This window comes from Lissotriton vulgaris, chromosome 9 (assembly GCF_964263255.1).
Source record: "Lissotriton vulgaris chromosome 9, aLisVul1.2, whole genome shotgun sequence".
Lineage (NCBI taxonomy): Eukaryota > Metazoa > Chordata > Amphibia > Caudata > Salamandridae > Lissotriton > Lissotriton vulgaris.
Genome location: NC_141697.1, coordinates 662,575,753 through 662,599,584, shown reverse-complemented (window position 1 = coordinate 662,599,584; position 23,832 = coordinate 662,575,753). Strand labels below are relative to the sequence as shown.

The following is a 23,832-nucleotide window of genomic DNA, read 5'->3' as shown; positions in this document are numbered from 1 at the left end:
GCTAGAGGAGGCACATGAGAAAGGTTTGAGATTTCATAACTGAAAAACATTCATGAAATCTAATAGAGGGCGGCACAGGCGGCCAGAGGGCACTTACTGCACATGCCTCGTCCAATGGAGGCTTGCGAGGTGCCAACAAGCTACCTGCGGTGCCCATCAAGGCACCAGATGTCAGCGCAGGAAATGTTGCGTTTTCTCACAGCTTAGAAGTTGGATTACCCAGCTCTACAAGGCGGGTGCAGTCGGGGTTGCACCGACGGGATGCAAAGGGTAAACAGAGCCCCACGATTCCCTTTGTTCTTTTAATTAAAAAAATATTTAGCTGCATAATACGATCTAGAATAAGGAAGGAGTGAATGGGTGGGTTGGCAAAGATAAAAGTGGTATAAATATAAGGAGGCTTGATAAAAGTGGACAAGAACGAAAATATATGTCCACTCCAAATTGTACAACCAGTCACGTTAACGCATATCTTTTTTTCCCCTGGCTTATTTGCAATTAACTGTATATGAAGCACGGCCGTTCACAAGGAGGACCTGGCTGGCGCCAACTTCATTAAGTTGAAAGGCCAGGCCGTGGAGCCCACCAGGAAGTAAAACAGATGTAATGGCAGATTGTATTCACAATCTATGGTGTGAAATTGCAATGAAAGGCTACACAGTCGCTTGACAGACAGGTCCCCACAGCAGTGACCGGGAAAGGTAGTGATGGAAAATGGCGATATCATGTCATGAGCAAGCAGGGCAGTATTGTTATGTAGCCCTAGTTGTGCTTACACATCATGCCTGGTCTGATAGCTGGGACATAAAATACAAATGCAAGACCCCATAAAAACGTTTCAGTCATACAGTTACTTCTGTCCCAAGCCATGGTGCGATCTGCCCTTTCCTAGGCTGTGCTCTAGTATGTTTAAGTTACAGCAGTGTACCGAGTACTGGGAAGAGTGTTTATCCAGGGCCGTACTCTAATATGTTTAAGGTACAGCGGAGTACCAGAGTAACTGCTAAGAGTTTTTTTTTTTTTGCAGATTCATATAGCGCTTACTCGACCTTAAGGTATTTGAGTGCTTCACATGAGCACTGGAGCGCTTTACATGAGCACCAGTTACGTTACAGGACACACATTATTGTTAGGTACGGGGAGATTAAGTCATTTGCCCTGAATCACAGGATAATGAGCCACCGGAGCCGTACTCTAGTATGTTTAAGGTACAGCAGTGAACCAGAGTTCTGCTAAGAGTATTCATCCAGGGCCACGCTCTAGTGTGAGTAATGTACAGTAGTATACCAGAGTACTGCTAAGAGTGTTTATCTGAGGCCGCGCTCTAGTATGTTTAAGGTTCATTGGTGTACCAGAGTACTGCTGAGAGTGTTTATCCAAAGCCATGTCGTAACTTTCCAAAACATTGCAGTGAAAATAGTAATGAGGCAAAATATTTCGAACATGTCTTACTGGTCATAGATCAACTGCGCTGCAAATGTTTTGAAGAAAATTTGTATGCAACCAATTTGTGGGTCGAGTGCATTCATGTTAGGTCGAGTAGAAAATTCTAGTCACTAGACCTGCAGGTCAAGTACGATTTTTAAGATTTGTCGAGCCCTGCACCCCTTTGCGTTCTTTAATAGCGTTATTATTTACCTTCCTCGCCTTTCTTAGTGAGATCTGATTTCTAGGGATGCTCTGGGACATTTTTTTCAAAGTGGAGTAAGCCTTTGTACACTTTGAATCGAACCATCCTTTGGGCTTTCTTGTGGGGTTAGAGTTTGGTACCCATAGTGCTTCGTTAACCGATCTTGTAATATTTTTGAAGGCAGTCAGAACTGTTTCATATGTTGCATTTTCGTTTAAAATGGCTCCCACTGCCGAATTACTTTTTGCCACGATTTTCTGTGTGGTTTCTAGTGGGTCAACCCTCAGCCATTTCAAAGCATAGCCCTTTTTTCTATTTAGTTCCATATGATGGGGGACATGGATAATTTTGTGATCGTGTTTATTTTGAGGCATTAGTAGTTTCAGGGAGATGCTCAGTGGAAAGTGGTCGCCCAAAATAATAGCATGAGTTTCAAATTGCCTCATCCTTGGTGCTAAGTTAGCAGAAAGTAGGATATAATCTATTATTGAAAAACATCCTCTTCCATTGAAAGTACTTTTAAAAGGCACCGGGTTGGAACTTTTCATTTGCAAATCCCAGATCAAGACCAAATACCATTTTGTTTAGGACGTTCCCGTATTATGAATGTGAGAAAGGGTTTCACTTTTCCCTTATTCATTTATAATACCACATACGTCAATACCATTTTTAGGACACAATGTGATATTAAAATACCCCCCCACCCCCGCCCAGACAGTGAACACATTCCAATCACCTTACATTTTGCACTGTTTTCAGAGCCTTTAAAAGGTTTTCAAAAATTCCCCTGATCTGGTCCGTCTGTGCATTATTATAAAAATTAACCAATACCACTCTTTGCTTTATCCCAATATACAACTCCATGACTTGATAATGTACCTCCTCATACTTCAATACAATTTTCCTGACATTTAGCATATTAGATATATAAATAGCTAATCCCCCCCTTTGTCCTCCCATGGTTTCCTGGAACAGCAGCAGTTTGATACGTTCGATATCCATTCATGTGTGTGGACTCTTTTAGCCATGTGTCTTTGAGGCAGATGATATGAAACCCCGTTATAAAGTCAGACCGCACTGGATTGCCTATCTTGGATTGTAATCCTGCTATGTTCCAGTAGACCAATTTAATAAAATTTTCATTATCAATGTATATTCCTATTACAGTGTTTGCATCTGGCACGGGTGGGATAGGGAGAGTCGATGATGGCAGTGTCTGATGTATATCTACTTTTAAGGCGTTGGTCTCCACCCTTAATGCTTGCTTTTGTACTGACTTGGTTATCTCTGGTAGAGCTTGACAATCTGCCAATTTTGGCAGAAAGTCTGGGTTGCATTTTGACTCAGTGTGATGCTTAGGGTGACTATTAAAAGCTTTTTGTCTAGTCTTTCCATAGGCTACCCCATTTTTATTTACTGTTTGTAATATGGGTGTCTTTACCAGTCAATCTTGCTCTTCTAGATTATACAGGCTTTCCAACCTGTTGGCTGGTTGAACATTATACCTCAAATGACTTTCCACTGGGCGAGCCCTATTTTTATTTATGTCTTCCCAGCTTTCGGGTGTTTATAGAAATGCCCTAATGGCACAACATTTATGTTTTGGGGGTTAATAAACATGCTCCCTAGTCGCTCCAAAATTGTGTTCACCAGGTATGTTGAGCCAAAAGTTAATACCACACAATCCCCTATTAGCGCTTTTTGTGTTTTCCCTACCCAGGCCGTTCTTCTGACCATTTTGAACTCAGAAAACAGTACTGTGTGTAGTCCTGTCCTAGTGCTCAACCAGTGTAAGGATTTATTTCTCAAAATCTCCCAGGATTTGTTTTCTTGTATAGAAAGCTGCAGGACATTTGTTAAAATTACGGTATACAGGGTTGCTTCAGGTGGGAGATCTAAAGCTCGGACAATGCTTTCAATTTTAGCCTGTGGGAGATGTGTGAGATGAGCGCTTAATGGGTGTTATACTTGGGGGTTTCATTTATTGTCCTCTCCTGTTGATTTCCCTGTTCTTCCCCTTGACCATTTCGATTTTGCGATGAATGATCTATGCCTGGCAGAGTTTTAGAACCCTTTATTCCCATCTGGTTGTCCTGTCTTAATTGATTTAGATCTTCTCTTTCCTTATTAGCTAGTACGTTTGGCACTTCCAATGGTCTCACACACGTGTAGTATTAGGCAGTCTGGGCCTCTTAGAGGCTGCACCCTCTCAAATCACCTGATTCCTGTGTGCCATGTTCTTCTCCTGAAGTTTCCCTAGGGCTACCTCTATGTTTTTTAACCTGTCATCCATCTTTCCCAATGATTCTTTTAAGGTGGTTTCTAGCTCTTATCAAAATGGAGACATCTCTTAAGTCGTTCCTTTCACTATGAGGCTCATTCAGTGTTAATTGTTTGATATTCTGTCCTAACTGTATTGAATTTAGTGCCTTTTTTAGCTTCATCACCTTTCTTTGCTGTTTAGAACTCTGAATTTTTTGTCTAAGAGAATCACCCTCTATGTTCACCTTTCCACCCTCTGGGTTTCTCACACGCTTTGGAGGGGGTTGGTATTCTCTGTCCTGCTCCTCACTAATCCACACTTAATCAGAAGTATTTTGCACAAAACCATTTATAATAGGAATAATAGGAGTAGGAATAGTTTCTGTCCCTGTTGTAACCTGGGTACTCTCTATTAGATTTCCACCTCTGGCTTCAGCATTCAATGTCTCTTTCATAGTAAATATTTGTTTCTCTATTGCCCCCATAGCGCCTGTCAAATAGTTCAATAAAAGTGCTCGTGTCCTTCTTAGAGTCAGTCTTTCTACATAGTCCTTTGCTGGCTTCTGCCTTCCCTTTCCCCATGATGGCGGTTGGTTAAATATGTAATCAAAGTTCACCCCATAGTAATATCCTGCTGTATGCCACAGTTATAAATCACACCAAAGTTTGTAAATTTAATTTATAAGGCAACTTTGGTGACTTGGGAGATGTCAAACAATTCCTTCAAGATGGTCAACAGACAAAGTTGGTACTAAGTTAGTACGATGAACGTATTAGAATAGCCTCGTTAGGTACTCACCACGCCAACAGAGCGTCAGAGCCAAGGCTTCCTACGGTCTCTGATGGGCTAAGTTAGGCCCGGTCTTCGCCCGTGACGAGCCCGCACGCCTCCTGCACTGTGGGACCGGCACTGAGGTCTTATGTTGTCCTCCAGGGAGCGTGGGGTATTTCACTGTATTGCCTCTCAGTATCAATGACATGTCACATGCCTCCCGGTCCACCCCGGGTCTCTGTCCCGTTTGAGTGGAGGAAGCATCGGTAGCAGTCTAGCTCCTTTCCCTCTACCGTGTTGGTGCCCGGAGAGGGCGGAGCTAGGACCGTGTACTTGAACAGATGAGATTCCCCATGCGCAGCGGACGTGCGCAGCGGGCGCACTAAAGGCAAGTCCATCTGCGACCGTCCGCGCCTGACCGGGACGAGGGGCCATACACTATGCCCCTTTTAGAATGTATTCTGCACCTGCTCTGAAATCACTGCAGGGGCCTTTGCCCATCGTCCCAAGTGTTACAGCAACATTAGGCACACTAGGTCTCTTGACTTCCGGGGCTTTGTGTGAGAAGTTAGCTGGCATATGATGTCCACTAGTTCTAGTGGGCAGCTTGCACCAGTCTTATCGACCCTTATTGATGGTGGTTATAAAGTCAACCTTATAGAAAGCTATCCTCGTGGTAGCATGGACCAGCAGTCATCAGGCTAAAACTTCAGAGAGCGCATTAAGCAAGTTGTTTTACCAATTATAATCCCTGGAGTACCAAATGAAAGGACACCACACAAGGTATGTCAAATATATATGTATTTATTCTAAACACAACCTCTCTGCACTCTTTATGAGGTCAGAGGTAAAAGTACAATACAAGTTACTTAATTGGCATTACGATACGTTGCACAGTATACGTTTTGCCCTAGGGGCCTCTCAAACCATATACTAAAATAGTGCCACGTCTGGAATAGTGCCACGTCTGGAATAGAAAGTAGGCCTAGGGAATTGCTGAGGCTACTCTAAACAACCAAAGGTTAGGAAGTAGGAGGTCCACGGGAGACGAGTGCAATGTCTAAACACAGCCGCGAGGTACCATTGACTTTCTATGGGAAATGAACAAGTTACAAATTTAAAGGTTAAGGACACTTCTACGTTAACTATGATGAAACCCTTTTAGACTAGGACCCTTGGAGGGCCAAACAACTCGACACTACCAGAGTACCAGTGTTACCTCACCCACGAAAGCTGGGTGCATAGGTGTCTTTTGATGTTGGGTTTCGTCGTTGATTTCAATGGAGAGCTGCAAAAAAGTGCTGCAGACGACAAGAGGAAAAATGTCCGGGTTGATCCAAGAATGGATCAAAGATCTAAAGAACCTGAAAGCAGAAGGGACAGAGTCTGGGTCACTAGCCAGTGACCAGGAAGGAACCAGGCGATGTCGGGTGATTTCAGGTGAAGAGGTGAAGCTTGTCTCTGCAGCCACGAGGTCCAAGAGGTGTCAAAGACAACCAGGAGCTGGATTAGAGCTGTCCCATGAAGGATCTAGTCGACTGTGGTGTCGGTATCCGGATTGGACCCAACAAGCCTTGGAAAACGCAATCCACGCAGGAGATGGAGATTGGCTTTGGTGCAGACCAGCAAGGTCTGTGGCGCTTCTCCTTTGTAGGGAAGCTGGAGCAAACCTGGAGCAACCAGGAAAGCAAGTTAGATTTAAAAGGAAGTCTTCAGGGGGCTCACTAGCCAATGAACTAGGAACCAGGAAGACGCGTCGAGATGAAATGCAAGAGCGAGCCCCACGGGTCACTCGTGGAGTGTGGGGGCCTGAGCTTCGGTGCAGATGGTGCTCGGGGCTTCTCATACCCCAATGCACAACTGCGAGATACCTCAGGAGTCGATGCAGTTAGCAAAATGCAGGATGCCCAGGAGTTCCGGTCCCACGTCTCTCGTGGCCGCCACGGGTCTCAGCTTTGCTGGGATCGACGAGCAGCGCCAGAGATGTCTGGAAGTCTGTGTCCTGTGTCGCAGAGTCTTCGAGTTCTGGTGGGAGCCTCGACAATGCAGACCGGCAAGTTACTGGTTGTGCCTATTTGCATAGGGTGGTCACTCCTTGACCACAAGGGAGAGATCTTTCGTCTTCCAGTCGAAATGGCACGTCGAAGGTCCAGGATATGTCTTTCACAGATTCATCCAGAATAATCTAAAGTCCTAGGGACACAGCTCCTATACTTATACTCCATTTAGGGGTTGGACTACCTGGAAGGTCCCTCCTATGGGTGGACCTGGGAAGGGGATGGTTACACCCCTTTCCCTTTGTCCAGTTTCGCGCCAGAGCGGGGCTGAGTGCCCCAGAAACTGGTTTGAACCGGGCTATACATGGAGCTCCTTGTGTGCCCCAGGCAGTGTCTGAAAAGCATTCACTGAATGCAGCCCTCCCTGCCCCAATACACATAAGCCTGTCTGGGGAGGTGCCAGCACCTCCTTGGACAGGAAACCTATTGTCCAGGCCTCCCCTGCCGGAGTTTCGTCCAGCAGTAGGTCAGACTTGTGTCTGTGGCAGCAGCATCCATTTTGTGATGCTGAGAATCGGTTTAATTTTTGACACCTTACATGAGATGTTTCGATAAAGCCCAACCAAAGTTAGCATTAACCGCGAGGATTATAATGCACTTAAGAGTATATGGTATGGCTATACAACAGAACAGCTATAATGAGATGGTTCTGAAAGCTGTTGTTATCTCACAAGCATTTTAATTTGCTTGGAATGCCCGGTGTTGGCGTACGGATCGCTTCACCGGGCTCACTGTAATGCAGGGCGTGTCTTTCAATAGGCGGCCGTATAGCACAAATTGCACCCAATACACTGCGTCTTGTTGGGCGCAAACAATGTAACATATACACGGAGCTTTCCAGTAGATCCTTCCGTTTGAATCTTGAAGGTGAAGATTCAAACAGAAGGATCTACTGGAAGCTCCGTGTATATGCGGTGAAGCGATCCGTACGCCAACACCGGGCACACCAAGCGAATTAAAATGCTTGTGAGATAACAACACCCACCCCAGTCCCGAGAGACACCCTTCATAGGAGTTCTAAGAAATCTTGTTGATCCTGAGGAGATTAGAAAGACTGGATTAGGACATAATATAATTTGTAGTTCAAATAGGCTTAGCCTTGCTGTTGAGGAGCCAAGACCCTGTTTTGTTCCTACAATATCTACATGGCACCGCTCGCCCACGTCGCTCGACAACATAACCTCAACATCATCTCCTACGCCGACAACACCCAGCTGATCATATCCCTCACCGAAGACCCCCACACCGCCAAAGCCAACCTCCACAAAGGAATGAAGGCCGCAGCCGACTGGATGAGGACAGCAGACTGAAGCTGAACTCAGACAAGACGGAGGTCCTCATTCTCGGACCCACCCCATCAGCCTGGGACGACTCCTGGTGGCCCACATCGCTAGGCACAGCTCCGGAACCCACAGACAACACACGCAACCTGGGGGTCATCCTTGACTCCACCCTCTCCATGACCAGACAAGTCAACGCCGTCCCCGCGCCCTGCTTCAACACCCTCCACATGCTACGCAGGATCTTCAAATGAATCTCTCCCGACACAAGAAAAACTGTCACCCAGGCCCTCATCACCAGCAGACTCCACTAAGGGAACGCACTCTACGCAGGAACAACCAAGCTCCTGAGACGACTTCAACAAATCCAGAACGCCTCGGCACGACTGATCCTCGACATCCCCCGTCGCAGCCACATCCCACCCCACCCCACCCCACCTGAGCGGCCTGCACTGGCTTCCCGTCAACAAGAGGATCACCTTCAAACTCCTCACCCACGCACACAAGGCCCTACACAACACCGGACCTACATACCTCAATAACCATCTCAGCTCCCACACCCCAACCGAGACCTCCGCTCAGCCAACCTCGCCCTCGCCACAGTTCCTCGTTTCCGGAAAGCCACCGGCGACGGCAGATCCTTCTGCCACCTCGCAGCCAAGACCTGGAACGCTCTTGCCACCAACCTACGACAGACTCAGGACCTGCTAACCTTCAGAAGACTCCTCAAGACCTGGCTCTTCAACCAGTAGCAGCAGCAGCAGCAGCCCCCCCCCTCCCCTTCAGCGCCTTGAGACCCTCACGGGTGGGTAGCGCGCTTTATAAATGCAATGATTGATTGATTGATAGATTGCTTGCTGCAGCTCCTGGTAGGCCTTGGATGCACCTCTGCCCTGGGTACCTAGGGTACACTATACAGGGGCTCACAAACGTGACCCAGTAACCAATCTGGTATGTACCTAAAGTACATGGTATCAATTTAGAGAGAGAACAGCTAGGCTGTGGTCCTGATTAGCAGGGCCACAGCCAGACTTAGAACGAAAAACCAGAGAATCACAGCAGAAAATGGGGGTAACCATAGGAAGCAGACCCTACTCTCCTACACTTTGAAAATGTACTTAATGTCCCTGACCAAGAGCTGATTTTTATAGAACCTTGTCAGTTGCCTTTGATCAGTGACGTAGACCCTGTGTTGGAGGGGTTAACAGTGTACTATTTGAACACTCGTTCATTGGTGAAACACCAACTTGAGGTCTTCTACCTATTAGACACCTACAAACCTGATATTCTCCTTCTTTCTGAGACCTGGTTGACGGCTGACACTGCCCCTGATATCCTTGCTGCAATCCCGGGCAATTATTACCTACTTCAGGCAGATAGATCCGCTGGTAAAGCAGGAGGCGGTGTTGCAGCTATAGTTCTTCAGAAACACACATTTTTAACATTAAGCTCCTTAGGTATCCCTTCGGTTGATAGTTTGCTATTAAAGCTTGAATCCCACCATTCCTCATTTATTTGTGCACTACTTTATGGACCCCCATATCATATGCCCTCATTTCCGAAGCTATTAGGTGATATGATAGCAGATGCGGTCCTTAATCATTCCAGAATTCCTTTGCCGGGTAATTTCATAGCCAGGAATTGAATTATGTTTGTTACTGACAGTCTCGGCCACCGTTGCCTTAGAGGAGCCCCCTCATACTCAAGCGGAGAATATTATTAATTGGTTGACCTCGGTTAGAGATGAAATAATACCATTGAGAAAAGTCAGAACAAAGAGGCCTCACAATGACCAACGCTGGTGTGGCGCCTCGGTTCGCCCTTGCTGACTGGTGTTGGTGTGTGCGAGGTCACATTCCCCTCGAATAGACTTACTGACACCGGTATTTTGGGTAACGCAGGTTTTATTGACTTAAAGGTCCTTTTTCGGTGTATGGTTTTCCTGTAGTAGGGCAGAGGGCTTTCCGAATCCTCTGAAAGTCTTTGCTGGCGTTTCTCTGTCGCTTTCCGCCGCTCGTCCCGGTGTCTTCTGGGAATGGTGGTCCGTGCCTCTTCCTCCACGATGTCGTGGCGTCTCGTCCGTGCAGGGAAGAAAGATAATGGCGTTTTAGATAGCTGTCCTGCCCAACAGCACAGGGGAGGGAGTGAGGGAACACACGTGCACAAGTAGTCGACTAGGGTCCACAGTGATGGGATAGTGAGGGAGGGGTAGTGCACGGGATGCGAACTAGGAGCCTTTATGGGGGTTTAACCCACTTAAAACCTGCCCAGCCCGAAAGCCTTGATCGTACCTCTGGTAGCCACACTTCCCTTGAAGTGTGGCTGGGCGATGCGCCTTCCGGTTGGCCTCCTGGCTTGTTGGATTCTGCTCCTCTGGACCTTCCAAGTTCAGCGCTCCTCTCTCCGTCCTCGTCTCTTACCGGCTCCTCCGTCCTCCGATGTTCTCTCTCCTCCGGTCTCCTCTCCGCCTCCGTCCTCCGATGTTCTCTCTCCTCCGGTCTCCTCGTCTCCTCCATCCTCCGATGTTCTCTCTCCTCCGGTCTCCTCTCCGCCTCCGTCCTCCGATGTTCTCTCTCCTCCGGTCTCCTCTCCACCTCCGTCCTCCGATGTTCTCTCTCCTCCGCTCTCCTCCGCTCTCCTCCGCACTCTTCTTCCTCTCCACCTCGCCTTCCGTCTCTCTCACCTCCGTCGCCTCCGGGTGTAAAACACACCTGTGTGGATTCCTGGGCGGCCTTTACCTGTGACGAGGGGGTGTGCCCTGTGACGTTGTCCCGTTCCAACTCCATCCAATTAAAGAAGCAGGGCTCGCCACTCTCTTCCGGGTCTGTGTCGTCCAGGTCATCTGTGTCTCTCCAGGCCCCTGTGTGCTGGTTAAAGAGAGGTGAGACAGGTAAGCCTGGCGGACCAGAGTCCTCCCCATTACAGCTGGTTTTCAGCAGATCTGAAGGCTAAGAAACTGGCCCTAAGGAAAGCCGAACGCATGTGGCGACGTGATTATAATCCGGATTTAAAGATCGCTTTTGTGTCCTTATTAAAAGACTACAAAATAACTATCCTTCAAACGAAGGCAGAATATTTTTCTGCTAAAATACTAGCCTCTACTAATAAAACCAAAGACATATTCTCCATAGTGGATGAACTTTCAAAGCTAGATCGAGTTCTGGTTAAATCTGTTCCGTCGCAATCTTTATGCGACTCTCTCAATACTTTTTTTATTGACAACATAGCTACCATCAGGGCACAAAGTGCAGATAGCATTCCTTCAGGAGACACACCTAACAGCCCCTGAGGTGCACACCCTACGCAGGCGGTGGCGTGGCCAGATCTACGCGACGGGGTTCTCCTCTTACGCCAGGGGGGTATTGATATGGGTGAGACCGGGGATCCCGTTTGAAGTTGAAGACTCACACATAGACAAGGAGGGGTGATTGGTGGCAGTGAAGGGACGCCTAGATGGGCGACCGCTGGTACTAGCGTCGCTCTACGCCCCCAACACGGATCAGCAGGGTTTCCTCGAGACAGTGTCCACAACCCTAGCACATTGGCATGGGATTCCCTGGATATTGGGGGGGGATTATAATTGCGTATTGGACACCACACTGGACCGCTCCTTCCCACCGCTACCCAATGCACCGGTAGTGGGCGCCATGAAAGCTCTTGTAGCCTGGGCCTCACACTGGAACTTGCATGATGTGTGGCGCCACCGGAATCCAACTACCAAGATGTATTCGTACTATTCAGGAGCCCACACCCTGCACACCCGATTAGACAGATACATGCTCACTGATGACTTACTCCCGTTAGTAACATAAGCACACTACATGGGTAGGACACACTCCGACCACAACCCGCACATGCTAACAATCTCATGGGCAAGCGCTCGTCCCCCTGTCCCCAACTGGAGACTGCAACCAGACCTCCTACTGGACGCACCCTTCCGAGATTCACTGTTCACACATATAGTGCATTACTTCGAGGAAAATGCGGGCTCTGCCACCTCTCCACAAATAGAATGGGAGGCGTTCAAGGTGGTCATAAGGGGACAATGCCTGGGCACGCAGGGAAATCTCAAACGACAGGTGGAGAGGGACCTACAGAAGGTAGAAGAGGAATTGAGCCGACATGAACGGGACTCGGTTAGAGGGAACATCACTGGGCTCCAAGCAGCGCAGGCGAGTCACGAAAGATTACTAGAGAGGCTCAGATGTTTGAATTATGCGGCACATGCGGCACGTACCCACGATAGGGGGGACAAACCCGGTAAATTGTTATCATGGCTCATCGCCAGAGAGGAACGGACGAAACTAGTCACGAAAGTGCTGGGCGCAGATGGGGCGCCCTTACACACACAATCGGAGATTCATGGAGCGTTTACCGCACATTATAAAACACTGTATCGCTCTTGCCTGCCCACCCCCGCCCCGGACACGGAGGAATATCTCCGCCAGGTACCGCTACCGTCACTCAGCGATGCCCAACGCGCTGCTCTAGCGGCGCCCATTGCCTCTGAGGAACTCCGGGAGGTCATAGCGGCGCTTTCCAACGGAAAGTCCCCTGGCCCCGACGGACTCCCAGCGGAGTTCTATAAAGCGTACCCGGACCTCCTGATCCCTGAACTCATTAAACTGTATGAGACGGCATTGGACGACTCCTCCCTGCCTCCTTCTCTGAGTGAAGCCACCTTGGTCTCCCTCTTAAAACCGGGAAAGGAGGGGTCGCTACTGGGCTTGTATAGACCACTCGCCCTCCTAAACACTGACTATAAAATATTAGCATCCACGCTAGCGAGGAGACTGGCCCAATATACGCCTACCCTGGTCCACCCCGACCAGAACGTCTTCGTACCTACACGCAGCACTTCACTCAATATCCGTCGGTTGTTCAGGGTGCAGGAATACGCGAGGGAACCTTGGCCACAATCGGGTTGTATAGTCTTAGATCTGGAAAAGGCATTTGACTCGGTAGAGTGGCCGTATCTCAGAGCGGTTATGCAGAAATTTGGTCTGGGTGACACATATTTGGACATGGTGGGCCTCCTATACCAAACACCTAACGTTCGTGTCTGGATAGGGAGCCTCCTATCGGACGCCATACAGGTAAGGCGGGGCACGCGTCAGGGCTGCCCGTTGTCGCCTCTGCTCTTCTCATTGGCTATGGAGCCGCTGGCGGAGTTGCTGAGGGTGCAGGGTGCCGAGTGGGGCATCCCATTGACAGATGGCATACACGCGGTTTCGCTGTATGCTGATGACTTGCTCCTCTCCGTCAGGGACCTCACGCGGTTACCCCCGGAGCTCACCGGTGCCCTCCGAGAATTCACAACCCACTCGGGACTGAGGGTCAACTGGGGGAAATCTGGGGTTTACCCCTTTCACCCAGATATGCAGGCGTGCGCAGTGCAGTTAGGGGACACGACGCTGGCATGGTATGCCGGCACCTTTAAGTACCTGGGCATACACATTTACAGGAATCCGGCGGATATCTTGGATGGTAACCTGATTCGGGCCATAAACTCCCTGCGGGCCCAGATACGTTTCTGGAGCACGCTCCCGCTAAATGTCCCGGCCAGAATCACCCTGTCGAAAATGATAGTCTTACCTAGACTCCTTTATTATTACTCGAACATACCGGTGTATGTCCCTGCTCGGGTCTTCAAAGACCTGGAGACCCTAGTGCGAACACTCATATGGAATGCAGGGAGACCAAGGGTGGCCCTGAAGAAATTGTATGCCCCGACGTCCTCAGGGGGACTTGCGGTCCCGAACCAGAAACATTACTACCTCGCCGCGCAACTCCAGTGGGTAGTGGCCTGGCTCGCGGGAAGAAGCCTGCACGACACGGCCTCGGCGGCCCCGGCCCTGACTCAAGCGGAGGCTCTCGCTATGTTCCACCCCCTTAATGGCGCAGCTCTCGGGACGCAATTGCACCTCGCGGTGGCACTACGATGCTACAAACGCGCACTAAAATTGACTAAGGAGACTACGCCCTACGCCCCAGCCCTTCCGCTGGAAGGAATGCCCAGGCCTGGGGGTGTGGTAACTGCAGCGCACCTGAACGACTGGGTGCAGGTGGGACTTGAGACAATGGCGGACCTATATGACGACGGCGCCCTGGTCCTGTTCGAGAGACTAGTAGGGAATCCCGGACTGCCAGCTGGACAGTTCCTGTTCCATGCATCTCTGATCCGGGTCCGAACGAAACACTGGGGCGACATGTCTGAGGAACCTCAGACACACCTCTTGATACAATACTTACACGTTATGGGGGCAGGGTCGCACGTAATACACTGGCTCACCCAAGCGCTAAGGTCCCACACTACAAGCTCACTCATGTCACTAAGAGACAGGTGGACAACTGACAGGGGGAGGGACTGGTCAGATAAGGAGTGTGAGAGGATCCTGGAAGGCCCACAGCACATTCCCCGCAACTCGAGATTCAAAATAATACAATTCTACATCACACACAGGGCATACCTGTCCCCGGACAAGATCAACCACTATTTCGGCCTAGATACCTCCAGCTGCCCACGATGCGCGCTGCTAAATGCAGATCTCCTACATATGCTGTGGGCATGTCCCGAACTGTGAACGTACTGGCACGATGTCACACACTGTTGACGAAAGGGACGGCAATGGAACTTCGTCACGACTGGGACACCTGTGTGCTGGGCCTACTTACCAGAACAAAACACAACAAAGCCCACACGAGGTTCTGGGATCTGGGACTGATAACCGCCAAAAGGCTCATAACACGTCACTGGAAAGCCACGGACCCGCCACAGACGAAACACTGGAGTACCTCCCTCATTTACTGGGCGACCGCAGAGGGCACAGTGTTACGCAGGGAAGAAACAGCGGGACGGAGGGCCATCCCGATAGCCCAGATTTGGGAGGGCTTCCTACAAGCATTCACCAAGGCCTGCCACGATAAAGGGGTGATGTGAGATGATAGACAACGCGCCCCCCTCCCCCCCAGTGGAGTGAAGGGACACGTTTGGGTAGAATGATGCATAGCAATAGGGAGAAACAAGAGCCGCACACATACAGACATAAGCTACCACCCCAACAGCCTCTCTCCCACCCCCCCCACCCGACCCCCCTCCCCGCTTTTTCCCCCCTTTCCCCCCTCCCCAGTCGGAAGGGGCCACTCACACGGCCGACTCCAACGGTGCAACCCCGCCCCGGGCCTTAGAGCTTACACACACCACCCGACCCGTTGCCCCGCGAACACTTGACGCCAGCACCCTGCATAGCCACTCTATCCGGACCTAGCACGTCAGGACCCATACTGCAGCACCCCCTCCCCCCTCAAGGTTCATTACACCCCAATTTCTTTCCTATTTCACCCGTTTGGGTCAGAGGTAATTGCAGCAACTGTCGCCCCCCGGTAGACTACGCTGGATCTGGCATTCTCAAACAAATTTTTTTTTACTTTTCTGCACACGACAAACAAGCACGAGGTTGTAGCACACATAGCGGCCCCTGCCGCAACCCTCTACCACACCGCGACAACACTCTGGGCGTTCTAGCCGCCCACGGCACTCACATGCGTTGCCCGGAACCGGGCCTGGTTGGTTATATACACCATTAAGGAACAACACGTTGCATCACTGGCCGGAGGGTTGTAGGCAACAGGGGTACAGCTGGCCAGAAGCATGCCAGTCTTGAAGGGTAGGGTCAGATATTCTGGTGGGATCGACACTGCGCAATAAGTTGTAATACAATGATGGAGTATCCATTATGGTGAATGCAGAGACTGTCCCCATTACAGCTGATTGTGCTATTCGCTAATGAGTGCATTTATTGGCTTTTCAACCGTCGTCAACATTTGATCAGATATTGTACGAGCTCCCCAAATCACTGTTTCCCCTTTGAATTATACACACAAGAAATGTAACTGTATGTCAAGTGTTTCAATAAAACAGATTTAAAAAAAAACAAAAAAAAAACATAGCTACCATCAAAGCAAGCATCCCGAAATCCTCCACCCCCCTGGCCTCCCTTATTCTTGTATGAATCCAGCATGTTTAGATCAAATTCCTTTAATCTTCAGAGAAAGCTTCCCTGCTCTACTTAAAAAAGTGGGATCTGGCTCGCCTATGGATATTTGTCCTTCCCCTATTTTGCAGGAAATCTTTCTACGTTGCCTGGACCCTTCTCTACTTCTTCTTAACAATTCCCTTGCCCAAGGAATTGTTCCTAACCTATTTAAGATGGCGGAGGTTGTCCCCATTAAAAAAAAAAAAAAACAGTTTGGATTCTTTAGCACCTATCGACCCATTTCTTTGCAACCCTATTTGACTAAGCTTTTGGAAACATATCTTGCTACTTGTCTTAACTCTTTTGTGGAGCAATCCCACTATTTAGATTCTCATCAGGCTGGTTTCAGATCACAACACTCTACTGAATCTGTGATTTTGGTAGTTATGGATGAGTTCAGAAGGGGAGCCGATCAGGGCTCTACCCAGGCCCTGGTACTTCTTGATCTATCGGCTGCTTTCAACATTGTCGATCATCTTCTTTTGATCGACCGTGTCGGCTGCGCTGGAATACAGGATATGTCCCTGAAATGGATAACCTCATTTCTAAGCAACCGTTCTCAATCGGTGCGTCTTGCTAGTTTCAGGGCAGAGCAGACACAATTGACTTGTGGGGTCCCGCAGGGCTTCTCTCTTTCACCTTTACTTTTCAATTTGTATGTCCTCCCCTTAGTTCTGGCTTTGAGTAAAAGGGAGGTTGTGGTTTTTAATTACGCTGACTATCTCAGCTGATTTTTTAAATCGACACCTCTGTATCATCGGTGTCTAGCTTCCAATCCACTATGAATTTCATTAGTGATTGGAGGAATACTAATCAGCTTAAGTTAAACCCAGACAAAACAGTGCTGATTCTGATGGGTGGTTTGGCCAACCCCTGGAATTCCAACTTTTGGCCTCCATCATTAGGGAGTTCTCTCTCCCAGCCAGCTCGGTAAAAAGTCTGGGAATCGTCATCAGTAATGATTTAACCATGCAGACCCAGATTAGTTCAGTGGTCTCTGCATGTTTCTTCCATCTCCGAAGAATTTGGAAAATGAGCAGATTTTTGTCTATCGATATGTATATGACCCAAGTAGTGCTTGCTTTAGTTATTTCTCACATTGATTATGTGAATTCCCTGTACACAGGTATTCCAGCCTGCCAGCTACATAGGCTGCAATTGGTTCAGAATCAGGCAGCCAGGCTTATTTTTGGCCAACCTAAGCACCATCGCGCAAGTCCATTATTGAAAAGCCTTCATTGGCTTCTCTTACCCCAACGCTGTCTATTTAAACTGGGCTGCACCATCCATAAAGCCCTTGCTGGAGGTGGCCCTGCCTTTATTGCTTCTAAAGTACAGAGGTATATTCCAGTGCGTGATCTACGCTCATCAAAAAAAAATCTTCTGGTCTACCACAGCTTTAGACTAAAGAAACATGGAGGTCTTAGATATACAATTCTGGCCCCCCAGTTCTGGAATACTCTTCCTTCCAATGTGCGTACCGCTGGCTCCTACACTGAGTTTAGAACGCTACTTAAAACCTGGCTATTTACTCAAGCGTACAGCTAGAGTCATTCACTGTCACATACCTGCCGTCGTCCTTCAGCGCCAAGAAACCGCCTGGAGAACGTGCGCTCTACAAATCACTTTTAACATAACATAACATAACACTCCTACACTACACCTTGTAGTACTGTCTGATGTAAGATGTTCTTTACACTGATTTACACACATATGATTGTCTCTGGGCAATGTGTGTGTGGTGTTAAGTCCTCTGACACCTTAAACTAGTACGAGTGGTGCTATAAAACTAAATAAATCTGAGAGACAGTGGTTATGGAGACTTGAGAGGAACTGTTAAAGGGTGCTAGTGAGGGAATCCGTGGCAGAAGTGGTCATTGGAGTGGGGTGGCGGGGGGGGTCAACATTCTCGCACAGGACGCCACCAGAGCTAAAGCTGGCCCTGGCTTGTGTGTTACACTCACTTGCATAGTGATTTTGAGGCATGTCTTCAGGGCATGTAGCTTTGGGATTGGCTAGGGATGTGTTTTTCTTTCTTTCTAACCTGGGTATTTCTCACAAGAATTTCAAAAATATATAAAAGTTGCGAAGTTTCAAGCATATATATTAGGAGTTTCCCAAAAACTTTGAATGGGGGTCTTATGTGAGTGCAATCAATCGCAAGTAGGCAAGACACCCTTGCATTATCCATCAACAGGGCACCCTTGTGTCAACTACTGATGCACCCTTGCTTCTTCATGCCTCGCTTTAAAGTTAACCCACACTGTGCCATTTTGCAGGACAAGACGGGAATGGTACCTGGCAACTTTGATAGCAGTTCTTCCAAAAAAACAAAAAAATCCTTCATTAACGGCCGTGATGGAGTTCCCGTCACTCTGCCAACCCTCCTTTGGAACGAGCAGCCTGATCTTGGCAGCGGGGCATCCTAGTGGGAATTTCTCCCAGTTGGAAAGCATCAGACTGAACCCGCAGCATCCCTTTAAAGGCGCAGTAGCTACTTTTGTTTCTCAGCTACTTTTTACAAGGCACCAGACCTCAACAGCGCAATTTAACCTTTGCTTTCTCATATTGCTGTGTCTTTGGATGCTGGAATTTAGACAGACCGCGCCTCCTGTGCCAGCTTTGGTGAGTGATTATAACAGTAATGTGGCGCACCTGCTGCAGTCCTGGCCTTCTCTAGACACTAAACTAGTGGTTATATAAACTGAAAAGGCGCGTTAAGAGCTTTTCTGAAAGATGACAGATTATGCCTGTCTCCTTATGAGCAAGAGAAACTTTATGGCACTTGGGACCTAAATTACGAAAGCTCTCTCCTCTAGTTGGCGAACATAAGACAACAAGCATTGGCATAGCCAATAGGTCTCTCAGTTGGGATCTTATAAGTTTTAGCTATGCAGGATATTATTCTGAGTGCATGTTTTGCCAGGGATTGAAGAGCTATACAACAAATAAACACACTGATGAACACATGCATGCACAATTCAGAGCAAACAGATGGCCATTAGCACACGTAGGTTGACCGACATGCTTGCAAAGTTTCACACCCACAGGCAGAAAGAACACACAGATGCACACAAACATACCCCATACAGCTCCTCCCATGTACACAACCCCCCACCCCACCCCCTTAGTATGATGGTGTTCAGGTGCAACTGGTAGAAAAAAGGGAGGCAAACTGGTCAGTGTGGAAAGGAACCTCTAAAGAGTTTAATAAAAGAATCTGCAGTGAAATTGAATAGATTTCTAACAGATTTCTAACAGATTTGATTTAAGCCTGCATGTGAGATGGTATATTGTTACTTTTAGTCCCGAATGTTTCTTTTTGTTAACTGCTTGTTAAATGTTTCTTTTTGTTAACTGAGAGTGCTCTGTGTTTTCTGCACTCAGCAGATAATTATTTTTCAAGTTCCAGGCTCTGCCGGAGGCACCGTGATCAGAGCTGCCTTGAAAACTTTCCACAGGCAGGCAGACCGGCTGGCTGAGATTCTCTTGGTTACACAGCGAGTCCGTTTCATTTTGCAACATTTGTTTTGTCAGCCTGATAATTCTTAAGTGCATTTATGAATTAACAGGCTGACAGAATAAGTGTTGCAAAATGAAATGGACACCCTGAGTAACCAAGAGTGTCTCAGCCCGCCGGTCTGCCTCATAAGCCTCTGGAAAGTTAATTAGGGTTTTAGCAGAAGGGAGCTGCAAAGGGGATACAGAGACCACGGCTCCACCTCTGCCCCCTCCTCCAATGGCCGCGCCACAGAGCCCTGAGGTCAGTAACAGAGGAGCAGGATATGTCTGCAGGATAACATGGGGATGTTCTGCAATGACTAAGGTAGAAAAAAACACAGCTCACGATTTATATAATAACTGATACAAAAAAAACATGGCTAGTGACATGCCTAGCCTGATCTATTCGGAACAACAAGAACTGGTAAATACAATTCTTCTATTCCAACAACTGCAGGAGAAAACTTTGGGTCTAATTAAAAAAATGAGCCAGTTTAGACACATTATTATGGTTTCCCACCGTTCTCAATTGCATGAATGCAGGAGATGACACCAGTGGGCAGAAAGAGAGCTGGACATTTCCAGATGTTTGGCCGGTGACCCTATGGCTGCAGAGAGCTCGGCAAGACACTAAATCGCGGGCGGCATATGGCATTGCTTTCTCTGCCTCGCCCTCAATCATTAGTGGCAATTTATACCTACAGTGCATTTATAGATTCAATAGCCCAAGAAAGTGTGAGAGAACAAACCGCCCAACAATACATCAAGTAATTTAAACTTAACTGGCAGCAAAGTTCAGAAAGAATTTGGGCAGGCTGCTGACAAACTACACAGTCGTAATTTACAGCCTGTAATTCTGCCAGATTACCTCCAAAAACATAAAAAGGTTGCAAGACCGTAAAATAAAAAATACTTTGCAGGCACTCTAAATCATAAAGACAAACACTTCACACGAGTGTGTAGTTTATTTTGGTTTCCTTTTCCCCATGCTGTAGTTGCCAAAGCGGTTCCAAGGCCGCGCTGTTCGTCCAGAGTTAAATGGCCGCGCTGTCTGTGGTGGGGTATAATCATGCACAAAGTAAGCAGCGAAGAGGGATGAGGGTGGACGACAGCACGCCTCACCAGAATGCACAGAAATGTTATTATGAAACAATATTAGACACGCTGAATTCTGCAGAGCGGTGCGGGGTTCCTATGATACACAGTGCTCGCTGGAGAAAAGGATGGATCACTTTGGCAGAGACGGCGATTATAACAAGCAAAAGCGAAAGCACAGTAGTTGCATGTAACTTGACACACCAGAAATGCAGCTGCCACTCTGGGCGCCGCTGATCGCTCCCGTGAGCAAAACGCCATGGGAGTGACACATTGGAAAGGAGGTGGGACATGCACCCAACTTTGGCCATTAGCATGCTTTCATTATTGTAAGCCACACGCAAAGGCCAATCCAATGTGTGGGAGGAGTCAGACCCACACAGAGAAGCTTCGGGGAATTTTGGAGTTCTCACAAGCAGCCTCCCATAGAGCAGCGCATGCGCGCTGCGCTAGGCTAGGCTCGACCTAAAAATGGGAGAGGCTGAGGCATAATGGCTAGAGCAGATGACTTTGAAGCTGTGGAATCGGGTTTGAGTCTCGGCAGGAGGCTCAACATCGTGTGATTCTGAGCAAATCACTTATTCTCTCTGTGCCTAAAACAAAATGAATGTGTCCATCTGCAATGCAACAGTGGCTCATGTAAAAAGCACCAATACTTTTGGGTTGAGTTTGCGATATATTCAAGCATAGCGAGAGGAGGATGATTGGGAGCAACAGAAGTAAGAATGTGGAATGAGGGATAGTACAATTTGAAACTCATGCAAGCACTGTGGACGGAGCAGCAGGGAGAGAAAGTGGGAGAGGGAAGAAAAAGTACCTCAATCATGTCATTGGAGCAGCGGATGGGCACAGATTAAGCTGAATCATTCTGTGCTTGGTCCCGGCTCCACAGAAAGCATCGGAAGTGACGTTTCAGCTGTACTAGCCAATGAACATGCATGTAAAGAAGAGTGACACTGAAGCAGACAAATGCTAAGCAACGGGAGGTCTCCAAGTCATTTTGGATACAATAGTGTCTTGAACGGGAGACATGCTCTTGCAGGCTCAACCCTAAAAAATAGTTCCATGAATGTGAGCAGTAGAAGAAGACAAATAATTCAACCAAAAGGAGGGTAAATAAACTATGATCCAGGGGAGGAACAAACTCAAGTAGAGGAGGAAAGCAATAGAATAATAAACAAGCAAATGAGACTGAAATGAAACCCAACCATTAAGCAAAGGCTGACCCAAAGGCCTTTATAAATATTGGTACTGTAAATACATACTTAAACAAAAAATGCTAAAGCGGTCTGTAAGCAAGACCTAAAATGGTGGTGGGACACTAGGCTATTTTTTCAATTGCGCTTCTAAGTCAACGTCCTAGACTGGACTTCTTTGCATGTGCCACATCACTAGAGAAAATATTCTCAATGACCACATCCTCAGCTTACCTGTTGCTATGCTTCCACCCTGGGTGTAATTGGTGGATATAAAGTGCCATGAGATGGGTCCTTCTTTCTAGTGAGTACGAATCCAGCGGCTATGAGGATCTGTATAGTTTCTACACATACAGAGCATGTAATGTTACTCTCAGTCACTAAATGCCTGATCTGATACACAAGACTTTTGAATAGGTTTAGCAAAGTCATCTTTGTAAAAGAAAGATCCTCACCTCTTTTCACTACTGTCGTCATACCCCACCAGCTCACTGGGATAAGACTGGATGGAAGATGACAATGAGAGGGGCGAGGGGCGAGGAAGGGTTCATATATTATTATTTTTCCTGTCTTGATCTTGGTTTTCATTTTTCACATAGCATTCTCCTTTTCCTAGTCAACAAGCAAGGGTTTCTCCCCCCTGTCCCTTTCTATAAAAAAAACAGTAAGTTGAAGGGGGCACAGCACAACTTACCACCAGGTTGGCTTTGGGTTGACAGCTCAGAATCATCCTGAAAATTAGATCAAAGCAAAAGTTTCAAAGATGATGGCAGTAACATAAAATATACATAGTCTTGATTTACTTCATAAAACTAGATAGAACTGCTGATATAGACACAGTAAGTCAGTCAGTATTTCTTTATTCGATCAATATAGACCATAAAAGCACCAGGAAAATTACAAATGCATACATTAATAATATTTAAAACATGATTAAACTTGACTCTTACATAACTAACAACATGCCAATATTTTTTGTGCAGAGGACAGATAATGATACAAAGTTCAAAACAGCAATAAGAAGCAATGTGAAAGGCCAGACCATCAAATAGCTGACACCAAACATATTTGTGACCCCTAAACACCCCAATGGTGAGGCAAAAAGTTGTAAAAACAACATGGCATGTCCTACTTGAGAAAAATTATTGTTTCTGACTATGGGGGGTATACATTTACTCCTCAGGGTACGGTAAAAATCACAAAAGAATATAAAGTGCATCATATTCTGGTCTGAAAAATTATCACAAGGGGATGGATTGAGGTCTCGTTGATGACAAAAACCCTTAGGAGTAAATAAAAAACAATGAAAAAACAATGAAAGGTATTAAGCTTAACCGTGTCAATAAGGAGCAATGGTAGTCATTACTAACAATTCATAGGTATGGGTCTCCCTTAAGACAGGTTTTCAATTAAATATATGGTTTTATGGTTGGTTTGACAAAGTTCCCTACCCCCTCTCATTTAGCCACTTCTCCAAAAGCAATTTTTTTACAGCCTCTATCTCTCTGGATCGTAAAGATCTGGGGTTGATACATAAATCCATACAGTGCACATTCGACAATGTTTCTTTAACATATTTTAACTATGGAATGTGTAGGGCTTGTTCAAGTGATCTACAATCCTCAGTTACTAACTGATTTAGAAGAAGGGCAGGGCTAGACCAGCTTCTCAACCAACGATTGATGGGTGCCAGTCCGATGAGGTCGGAGATATAGTCCAAACCAACCTTCTCGTGTAGCATGACTAAGGGAGTACTGGTGGGAACAGCAAGTAGACGAGGTTAAAAAATAAATTCCGACCACCTGGAGTTTTTCCCTGTCTTTATACACCCACACAAAGCTCCTATATGTTGCCATAGGGATGCCCTTTTCTCTGTATACCTTCAATAAAGCAGGTACCAGTTTGGCCCCCGGTCTGCGTGCATAATCCATGGTAGCACCCACAGCCCTCAATAGTGTGTTCTTTTTCAAGGATTGTTGAGCAACCCAAGATCCTTTATTATC

The 23,832-nt window shown here is 47.3% G+C and overlaps 1 protein-coding gene across 2 annotated transcripts in view; it reads right to left on the bottom strand.

Annotated features, from left to right (window-relative positions):
- VASP (vasodilator stimulated phosphoprotein) overlaps positions 1–23,832 on the bottom strand; it is an 863,870-nt gene that overhangs the window by 227,396 nt on the left and 612,642 nt on the right. For both annotated transcript variants that reach the window (XM_086938366.1, XM_086938368.1), the window contains one exon: positions 22,524–22,560. In XM_086938366.1, the coding sequence (XP_086794492.1) occupies positions 22,524–22,560 (37 nt within the window). The remainder of the gene's footprint in view (positions 1–22,523; positions 22,561–23,832) is intronic.